This window comes from Chinchilla lanigera, unplaced genomic scaffold (assembly GCF_000276665.1).
Source record: "Chinchilla lanigera isolate Chin_1 unplaced genomic scaffold, ChiLan1.0 scaffold00096, whole genome shotgun sequence".
Lineage (NCBI taxonomy): Eukaryota > Metazoa > Chordata > Mammalia > Rodentia > Chinchillidae > Chinchilla > Chinchilla lanigera.
The window spans coordinates 7,976,593-7,987,929 of record NW_004955497.1 but is presented as its reverse complement, the minus strand read 5'-3'; the positions used below and the strand labels follow the sequence as shown (position 1 = coordinate 7,987,929).

Here is an 11,337-nt window from a genome sequence, read left to right as displayed (position 1 = left end):
TATTATTATGTTATCCTTCTTTTATTCTTTAAAATAAAAAAAAAAAAAAAAAGAAAAGTAACCAAGACAATATTCCTATAGGGATTTCAAGTTCAACAGAACCCAGAAAAACATGAAAGTAGATGCAGGCAAGTTTTCACACACAGTCTAAAATTTAAAGTTTTCCATTGAATGACTTCTCTTCTCTTCTTTGAAGAAAGAATCAAGGTCCTATCCTAAAGAGTAGAAAGTAAAACAGACTGAGGATACAGAAAAAGTAAGGCTTGAAAGTTGTTGGGAAAGCAGAAAACAGAAGTCTTTAAGCCTGATACCAACTCACGCAGGACACATAAGGAACACATGCCTGAACTCACCTGCTGCGCTGCCTTGAATTCCATTTGTAATTTTAGAGGAGCAAAGAGACCCTGGATGTTCCTCAGTGTGGAAAAATTCATTTTATCTTGGTTGAGCTGGAACTACAAAAGACAATGAATTGATACATACATAACACCACATTTAGACAAAAGAATGTAATATCCATAACTGATATAAAAACAAAGCGCTTCTATTTCTTATGATAAATTTTAGAACATTTATGTCTATGTTTTATCCAGCTTTCAAGTATACTTCACCGGTATAAATTATTACCTAAAATTTGAATTTATAAATCTAATAAATTAGCTGGACATGGTGGTGCACGCCTGTAATCCCAACGCTTAGGAGGCTGAGGCAGGAAGATTGTTGAAAGTTCAAGACCAGTCTGGGCTACAAAGCAAGCTTAAGGCCAGCCTGAACTGCATAGTGAGACCCTGTCTCCAAAAAAAAGAGGTAAAACTAATAAATTCAGAAATGCTTTTCATATTACAGAGGTACTTAATAAGGCATAAGCATCTTTCAGTGTTTTTGATTAGAAGTACTACAAAACTGGTTAGAGCAAAGAAAAGGTGCAAGTAATCTGAGATCAGGAAATCTCACATGCACTGATAAAGACTGGACATCTGAGTATGAAAATAAGTATTTCAAAGGATTTCATTATGAAATACAGCAATCAAACCATTATAATATTAATTAAACTTCAATATTTAAACTCCATTCTTTAGTGTTAACTCGGGAGAAAATTGTCTGGAAGAAAGTCTATGTAATTTGTGTTAGGTATTAATGAGTAATATTTTCAGAATCAGATGCACTAACAATATTTTTAAGAAATGCTAATCCTTATTAGTTCCTTGGGCAAAATGAAATCAATTTGACTGTATTCTATTTTTTTTTTTTTACTGTATTCTAAAACAAAATTTTCTCAAAATAGCTCTTTGTGATGGCAATATAGTAACAGAATGCTATAAAGATTTAAGTCCAGGTAACCATAATGAGGAAAATGACTTGTGATTATCTTTTAGTACACCATACTCTCTTAATAAGATTCTTTTCTAACAGTCATCCAAAAAATCATTTCATCGAAAATCTATGGAGAGATTAGGACTATTTGGGACATGACTGGGGACCACATATATGAAGTATAAGTATGGTATCAGCCCAAAATATATAATAGATATTGGGAAATGTGAAGAAAATGTTCAAATGAGAAAAGAAACAAGGGAGAGGGAAGGGGAAAGGAAGGGATAAGAAATAAAAATAGAAATAAAGCTTTTGTAAATAAAGAAGGGAAGGGGGTTGAAGGGAGAGTAGGAAAAAAACGCAGCAGCAAGATATATCCTGTACAGGTACAAATTCCCTATGATGAATGTTACCATTACGGACATATAATGTGTACCAATAAAATAGAGTACCAAGGGTGGGTGGGAAGAAATCACCAATAACAAATGCTGGCGAGGCTGTGTGGAAAAAGTAACCCTTCCTCACTGCTAGCAGGAATGTGAACTGGTACAACCACTATGAAAAATCCAGTATGGAGATCCCTCAAGAAACTACTATTAGAGGTTCCATTTGACCCAGTTGTTCCCCTTCTAGTATCTTCCTGAAGAGTGAAAAACATCATACCACAGTGATAGAGCATTTTCACATTTATACTAGTACAATTTAAAACATCTAAGTTTGGAAAACAGCCCATATGCCCATCAACAAATGAATGGATAAAGAAAATGTGGTATATATACACAGTGGAGTACTACTCTGCCCTAAAGAAGGATAAATTGAGTCACTGTAGGACAATAGATGCATCTCAAGAATGTAAGCTTAAGTACAATAGATTCAACACACAAGTTTAAATATTGCATTGTTTCTCTTGTGTGAGAAATCCAAAGGGCAAATAAGGAGTATAACTGAGGATAGATTTTAGCAAGTAGGAAGAATATATTGAAATAGGAAGGGAAACAACAGAGGGGGTGGGGGAAGAGAAGAAAGGAAAAAGGAAAAAAAAAAGAGAATGAAAGGGAGTAAATGAAACCAAAGCTTTTGTAAACAGGGATGGGGGGTGGGATTCAAGGGAGGGGAGGGAAATGGGAAAAAAATAGAAGATATAAGATATATTATGTACAGGTACAAATTCCTTATGAGAAATATGATCAATATATATGACAAATATGTACTAATAAAAAAATAAAGTTATAAAAAAAGTATGTTGTCAGCAAAGTAGTTTTTAATTACTTTAGCTTGATCCAGCAAACCTTTGACAAGTGGTCCTTCAGAAAAATCGGCATTTTACTATGGGCATCTGATCTGATGTTTTAAGTGAAGGGCTTCTTTTAAATAGTTATCCTCTTGATAAATGGAATTTTGTTTTGTTTTGTTTGTTTTCCCGTACGGGGAATCAAACTCACGACCTCACACTTGCCGGGCAGGCGCTGTGCCGCTGAGTTAAATCCCCAGCCCCTTGATAAATGTAATTTTATGCAGAAAAATTCAATTCATATAGATGTGATAAATACACCCAATTTGTGATTATTAAAACTACAATTATTAACCAACATATATATTAGAAAACACGTGCAAAGTTAGATTATGGTGATGTATCTAACAAAACAGAAGAAACAACCTATCCCAGAATCTAGCTGGGAAGACACTACAGATGGATCACGGCTTCTCAACTGCTGGCAATACTGTTACACTGGATTAGGTAACTCTTTACTGTGGGACCTGTCCCACTGAGCAGTACCTGGGGCCTCTACCCAATAGATGCCAATATTAACAATCTCTGCCACCCTTCTAGCCATGTCACTTTTGATAGCCAAAAATGTTTTCAGAACTGATGTTTGAAGTGTGGGGTGCAAAAATACCACCCCACCCCAACTAAGAACCACTAGTGCACACGATAAGGGTCATTTCTCATCACTGTCACCAAGGAAACTCCCAATCAAGGAGAGCTGCCCAATGCCACAAACAAACCAAGGGGTGAGCTATTACTAATTCTCCAGACTAAAATTTAAGTTGAGTTTACCCAAGGTTATTTAGCTAATAAGTGGGATACTTTTGTAATTCAACTACACAATCTATGCTGAAAGCCTTTATTACGGTAGATAATTTCAGTACCACAAATTTTTTTTAAAAATAGCCTGCCTGCCATAATCCAAATCTCTGAAGATTTAGGAAGTTAGACTCTATCCTTTTGGCCCATCTCAAGGCAGATTTGTCAAAATTTCTCTTAATATGTATTGCCCAGAAAAGAACCAGTATTCCAAATCTAATGGCCAGGCTAATACGTAAGAAAGTATCAGAGTATAACTGCCATGATTTGAGCATTATTAATAAAGGCCAAAACTGTATGTACTGTTCTCTTTGGAGGCTAATTTGTGGCTTATACTTAGTACATATTCAACTAAAACTGTCAAGTTTTATGTAGCAAGTCAGGTTTATCTGACCTAATGTGTGTATAATTCATTTTTTTATCTCAAATGTAAACTTCATACTAATCTCTATAAACATTTTTTTTTTAATGTTTTGGCTTAGTCTTTTTCCATATACCCTTTAAGTATTCATGAGCTCATCTTACCAGATACCCCCCAAACCACATATATATATATATATAAAATGATTACTCTCAGTCTATAAAACACAGCTGTAAGTATTTATAGCATACCTAAGACGAAGGTAGAGGTCAAGATCCCTATCAAAATACCCCTCATGAATTGTTAACTGCTTAGTTGTTGCTATCTGGTAGTTACCGGCTACAAACAATTCATTCTGTTCTACAATCCACCATGTTATCCTCAAGCATATCCCTTGTTAGGTAATTTGATTCCTTTATTGACCCAACTGGCAATTTAATGGAAGAGAAAATAAAGATTAAATTGTTATGAGCTCATTCAGTTGCTGGTGGTTGCTGCTTACTTTACTAAATGCTCACGGTCATGCAAGAATATTTAACAGTTCATGCAAGAATAAGGTCAGAGACCAATTTAAGCTCAAACCACTTTTTCATTAATTTCTTTCAGAAAACTAAAATATCTATCTTCAATCTAAGGACAATATTTATGTCCCTCATTATTTCTCAAAGGTGATCAACTGTGGTTTCATAATCATATTCATAAGCTTTTAAAGCTATTTTGAGTTGTCAACTTCTGGGCATAAAACCTGAATGTACTTAAGTAACTTACTGTTTCATCTTATTTGAACTTTCATTCTATAATTCTATTATTTGCTCTATTCTTTCTTATACCAAGATTGCTTCTAGGAAGGAAAAAAGATTTAAAAGAACTGATGAATGGCTGGTGCATCCCTAGTCCTCTTTAGCATTTTATGAAGCCCCTTACCTACTGTTTATTTTCTCATTCAAGTTTTATATTTGAGAATGGGCCTTATGTAATACTCTATGTACCTACTGTGCTGAGTGGATACATCCCTCAGAACCTTGAAAATCCAAGGCTTGACAAAGAGGTCAAAGCTAGGTCATCCAAATCCATTATTGACACTTAGATGTCAAGAACTATTTTTATAGCAGGAAAAAACAGGTTTATCAAATGAAGAAATTATGAGAATAGAAAGACAGATGAACCTTTAAAGGATTCCATTAACTAAAAAAACACAGAATAGGATGTACAGAAAGGGAGCTTAAGTAAAATGATATAGTGATAATTTAAAATCCTATCATAAAATTATGACTGAATAAGGGCTTATGGTTGAATCCTCAGCATCAGAACCGGTTTTATAAAATGATACCACAATAACTTCCTTCAAAGTATTTTCTTATGGGGGGCAAAAATAAAGACACAAGTAACAAACTTACATTTTTTTCTGATAATTCAAGAGCATGACTTGGTAACAGTTCATTTTTCACACAAGAAAAACTAGAAGAAAAAAATTTAAACGGGAGATTACACATCACTTCAATACCTGTAACTCAATAATGCATCTACCAAGAGTATACTAGTAGAGTAATACAGCAAACGAGCTGGGAATGTAGCTCAGTGGTAGAACACATGCTTATTAGCATGCACAAGGCACTGGGGTTCAATTCCCAGCAAGCCCTCGCCAAATTAGGATTATAGTAGTAAGGCATGGGGGAGTTGTTTTGGAGGGAAGAGGTAAAATAATTTGTATTTTGATTTATGGTAATAGTTACAGAAATTGAGATCTGTTAAAAGTCATAGAACTGCATAACAAAACAAAATAGTCAAATATTCTATATCATAATTGCTTTAAAATGTACTTATTATAGCTATTAGTGGCCAAGACTTCAATCACTAAAGGAAACCCTCTAAAATCTGTCCTAAATGATATTCTACATCTAGAAATAATTTTTTTTTTGAGACAGGGTCTCATGATGTAGTTCTAGCTGTCCTTCAACTTATTATGTAGCCTAGGCTGGCCTCAAGCTCACAGCAATTCTGCTGTCTCAGCCTCCAAGTGCTAGGATTACAGGCGTGTACCACTACATCTGGCTAGAAAGAATTCAGTAATGTGTTTATTACTATTAGTCTAATGAGATGCTTCTTGCACTATACAAAGTATCTAAGCCTCTTTCTTTAGGTCTAATATATATTCAATATTTAATATGTCTTTCATAAACATGTTGGACCTCTATGTAGCATTTACCAACACATACTAAGTATTGTTAAGTGATGTACAGCTAGAACCAGATTACTGGTCTTTATCATGCTACATATTAAATGAGAATCTGAGAGCTGAGAGAATTCTTAGAAACCTGCAGCAGCCATTTATTGCATATTCTCTCTGTACAGAGCATTCTCCAAGTAGTAGTATTTGAATACAGTTCTTCTCGGGCATTTTACTATGTAGCTCGAAAGAAAACAAAAAGAAACAAGAGGCAGAGCAACCGAGTAACTTGCCTAGAGGGAGAGAGCTACTAAATAGCAGAGTGAGGATCCAAATCCAGGCAGCCTGAGTCCAGAGTCCATCCTCTTACCTGCTATGTTCTAGTGTCCCCCAAAGACAAGTGAATTATTTCAGTAGTTAAGAAGGAGACAAATAGCCCTCTACATTATGGGTAGCAGAAAGAATCCTACCTAATCAAGCTACTGGGTGTCACCTACTGGAAGGATGACCTATTCACAGAACGTACTACCTTGCTGAGATCTTTCCTCCATCACTGGAAACATCTGGGCTTCTTGCCTTTTTACCCTGTCAAGGGTAGTACTTCCCAAATTAAATATACACTTATAGCCTATCAAAATATTTATAAAGAATTATGTGAAAAATAAAAAATAATTCACAGAAATATTTTATTACAACAAAGACAAACTCATAACTCCACCATGTACCCTTTCCGAAGAAGATCATGATGATCAAAAGGCCCACTTGCTGAAAGTTCAGTAACTGGAATACTGTCCTTTAGCTGAGATCCAAGTCCTCTGGCATTCTATAATGCAAATAAAAAAAAACCACTATTAAATATTAAAGAATTTAACACACATACATAAAGAATACCTATGTAAAAAGCATTACTTAAGTGGGACAGAAAAGACTATTGCCTTCAAAGAGTCCACAACCTAGACCATTAGAATATGCCTTAAGCATTATGATGAACTTATAAACTGAAAAGAATAGTTCCAAATTTAGGGGCAGAAGGACCTTGAATAAAAAAGGAAATAGGAAATAACAAGGATAAAGGTATGAAAATATAAATGAACAAGCTACAAGCAGTTTTCACTGGCTAAATATACATATGAGTGAGACAAAAGACTGACAAAATTAAAAAATGAAAATCTTACATAGAAAGAAATTTAATTTTTATTCTAAATTTGATAGCTTCTGAAGGGTTATGATATCACTGATGCAATTTGTTTTCACTAAAAAGATCCCTCATTTTATTTTTTAAAGATCCCTCCTTTAAGCTGCAATGTTTCACAGAGAATGAAAACATTTTGAGGACAGAATCCTGAGAAATACCATTCTTTAAGAACAAGAAAGAAGAACAAAGAAATGGGAGTAAGGAGACAGAAAAACTAGAACACAAAAGTCACAGAAGCTAAAAAAAATTTCACGAAGATTAGTTTCTATGAGAATGACATTGCTGAAAAAAAATGTATCTAATTAGGACAGTGTAAAAAAAAATTAAAGAGCATTTGGTTGCTTTTTTTTTTTTTTTTTGAGGCAAAGTCTCATTGTGCAGCCTGGCCTTGAACTTGCTTATGTAGCCCAGGCAGGACTTGAACTCACAGGGATCCTTCAGTCTCAGCCTCCCAAGGGCTGAAATTATAGACACGTGCCACCATGTCCAGCTCTAAGTGCATCTGGAACAGATATACTGTTATCCTACCAAACTGTATTATCTATCTGTACTTCCAATCACCAAATTCATATTAGTACCTATTATGTGTCAGGTATCCTGCTTGGTGCTGGGGATACAGGTCTACCTCCCAGGGCTTAATCTAATGGAAATACATTAACAAGCAAATAAAAATGCTGACTTTAAACCATGACTTACTCAGCTACAATACTCCTGTAATTCTGCAGAAAAACGTAGAATAGCCAGGTGGTTTGGTATCTAATCTTACACTATTCTAAGAGAAACTATTCTGAGAAACCAACTTTCAACTAATGTCTTAATCCATCTGAATGTTTTATTTGATCAGGTACTTTATCATGTCCCTGGTTTCTTCACTCTCCCACCCTCGACCTGGCTCTCACAGCATTCTACTGGATCTTGCTGCTCTAGACTAACTCATTTTCCAATACTGTATATCAGGATTTTCCTAGAACACACAACCTTCCCTACCAAAGCTGCTAAAAACAAAAGAAAACAAAACACACAACCCTTTCATTGGTTCATCAATGCCTGAAGACAAAGTCCAGGGACCCTAGTCTGGAACTCAGGAACCTGCACACCAGGTTTCCATTTCCGTACATACAGGAACTTACTGAAAAGAATCTGGAATCTAGTGTGGACTACCACCAACCAGCTTTGTGACTGCCAGCAAAGTACAAATCGTTCTGGCCCTCTTCACTCATCTGCACCAGGTAGTTGAACTCCTTCCAGGGCGGGAGTTGTATGATTGTTAACGTTCCAAATATTACCATCTAAATTATCCTACATGAGCATCCTCCTCCTGCCAGGCTCCTTTACTGTAATGGGACAAAAATACTTTCTTCTATGCACCAGGAAAGCAGGCATTCTGATCTCTGGGTTCTACTACTACCATCTTTCAATTTCTTTCTGTAAAATACCAGAATCAGTACTTCAGGATTCTAATAAAGTAATAGACGAGAACAAACATGGAATATTAGTAACACTTGAGGATCTTTACCAAACTTCTTTACAACGATCAGCAGTAATTTCCCAAAGAAACTTTCTAGACTTGGCCAGGGGGCCTACAGCAGCGTGGACACCAGTCAGTGGTAATGGAGATGCGGGCATCTTCTCAAATATCACAACTTTTAAGCAAAAGGCAAAGCAGAGATGGGGGAGGGGGCAGGCAGGAGAGGTGAAAAGGCGAAGAGCAGAAATGCAGTAACGATGCTGACTAAGGAGGTGTAACCACTGACTGTCTTCCCCCTCAACACAGGGCCTACTACCAACTCTGGGGAAATGCAAAGGAAGGCTAAATTACGTAAAAGTGACTACAGTTGTGGGCCGGTTACCAAGCAGTTCAAGGGACAGGGGACTGGGAAGCGGGAGGGGGCTTGTGGGAGACGAGAGTCGGCGGCGCCATCGCACACGACTTGGAGCTTTCTGTTGCCCTGGTCAGCTGCGTGCCAGCTACGGGCAAGAGGCAAGGGCCCGCCGAGGGTCCTGGAGGAGGCGCACGCACGCCGCCCGAAGAGGAGCACCAACAGCGGGAGGCCGGCGCGCTGCTCTCGGCGCCGGAGCTCGGGCCAGGCCCAGGAGGAGCCACGATCCACGCCAACCCCGTGACTCGACAGATCGTGGGACGCTAAGCTGGCCTCGTTCCCACGCCGCAGCCGCCAGCCGAGGACAGCCGGGAGGCTGCAGCCTGTCTGCCGGGCCATCGCGCCAAGCCCGCCTGCACCCCGGGCCGCCCGGGGGGTCACTCACCATCTTCAGCCCGCTCTGTGAACAGCCTCGGAGCCCGGTTACCGTCAGCCGGCCCTGCCGCTCACTTCCGTTTCCGGGGGCCGCCCCCCCACATCCGCCGGAAGTGCGTCCGTCCGGGCGAGGAAGGAAGGAGGGCGCGGGTCGCGGTGAGGGAGCCGCGCGGGGCCGGGGCTCCCACGGTTGCAATCTCTAGGGACCAAGGGCCAAGGGCGCAGTGAGGGTGTGGACTGGGAAGAGGGGGGCTAGGACGAGACGTGCCGTAGGGAAGGGAGGACGCGAGCTCCGCTTCTACAGTAAACAGCCGTCGTGTGTACAGCGTTTTAAGACGTGCTTTGTGCTTCTGTAGACGGATCGCATTGCTAGACACAAAGTCTCTCACGGGTGCGCGTTACACTTTACAGTAGGGTAAACGGGGCCTCGGTAGGGTGGGTGAGTTTTCTGAGATTGTCCAGCTAATGAGGCAAAAGTTGGATCCAAGGTTTTTTCCAGTTTATTTTTATGTTTTAAGAAAATATATCCGGGGCTCGAAATGTTCAAAACCCAATGCTGAGTCTGAGGATTTAAGAACCAAGCGTGGTGGCTCATGCCTGTAATCCCTCCACTGTGGGAGTCTGAGGCAGGAGGATTCCAAGTTCGAGCCCAGTCCGGGCAGCTTGTCTCGACATAATGCAGTGTTGAGGGGCTGGAGGAGATGGGCACTGACAGCTAAGTAAATGCTATAACTGACATATATTGGACTCTTATAAGAGGGGACTAGGGGTCAGCACAGTTCTACATAAATTACTCCCTTGAACTGTTTCAGTAACCTTATGAGATAGCTACCACTTGCCTCTGTTTTGCAGATGCGGAAGTCCAGATATGATGAAGTTAAATAAGTATGTCCAAGGTCCCATCCTGAATCCGTAATCCATGATAGCAACCCTACCGTACTGCTTTCCCAATGTAATGTGATACAACAGCCTTGTCCTCAGCCACCAAGTAATGTAGACAGCTTAATCCTTAGGCTGATAGCCAAAGAATAAGAGCTGACAGGTGTGTGGTTAATAGGATACGCAGAAGGATATTGCTGGCAAATCTGCCTATGCAAAAAGCAAACTGGAAAAGCTCTGAAAGACAGAGTAGTGTGAGGTGAGACAGATGGAAGCGCTTGTGGGCTGGATGAAGGTAGTGGCTTCGTTTTTAAAAAGCCGTTGAAAAATTTTAGAGAGAACAGTGATAAGGTCATTTATATTATGTATATCACTGCCATAGCCGTACAGTTTTTGAAATTACGGAATAATTCGGATGCTGAGTATTCGGCACTGTTGTCCTTCGGTGTCTTGGTTCTTTACCTTGAGAGTTAAGATTAAGTGTGTCATTTGAGCTTTTTTCCTTTCAGTCAGTTCCACCCCCCCCCAAAAAAAAACTGCACTTAAAAAAAAAAGTATTTCAGTGTTTATTGATTGCATACAGTTCAGTCTGTGAATATTTGTTGAACAGTGTTTTGATAGTAGATCATAGGTTTATAGAGAAGAAAAGGGCATTGAAGTATACATGAGATGCTAGTATTTTCCTGGAGGAATAGATATATGAAAATATTTAAAATGCAGTGTGATAAGTGCTTAAGAAAGGAACTGGGTCAGGAAATAGCTGAGAAGAGGGAAAAAGAGCATTCAGGGGAGAGGAGCCGTAGAGAGGCAGGGATTTGTGGAAAAGCATGTAATGTGAGCAGCGTTTCCACATGGTTGGAGTTACTGGTGAGTAGGTAGAACAAGAGGAAAGGAGATTGAAGGCCTGGTGTGGTATACTAAGATTTTCGGGCTTTTTCTTATAGGCAGCAGTTTTAACAAATGTTTGCCACTTAAAAAATAATTATTTGGGTAGCACCATGAAGGATAACCTGAGATATGGAGAAAGGAGGAACCAGGATGCCATTTAAACTGTTGCAATAGCCCAAGTCAGAGATGATA

At 38.9% G+C, this 11,337-nt stretch overlaps 1 protein-coding gene across 1 annotated transcript in view; it reads right to left on the bottom strand.

The window, feature by feature from the left end:
• Pomp (proteasome maturation protein) overlaps window positions 1–9,496 on the bottom strand; it is an 18,549-nt gene extending 9,053 nt beyond the window's left edge. The window contains exons 1-4 of the mRNA XM_013505497.1: window positions 9,389–9,496; window positions 6,654–6,751; window positions 5,159–5,219; window positions 354–455 (exon numbers count right to left, since the gene is read on the bottom strand). Of these exons, the coding sequence (XP_013360951.1) occupies window positions 354–455; window positions 5,159–5,219; window positions 6,654–6,751; window positions 9,389–9,391 (264 nt within the window). The 5' untranslated portion in view covers window positions 9,392–9,496. The remainder of the gene's footprint in view (window positions 1–353; window positions 456–5,158; window positions 5,220–6,653; window positions 6,752–9,388) is intronic.
• Window positions 9,497–11,337: the final 1,841 nt, after the last annotated feature.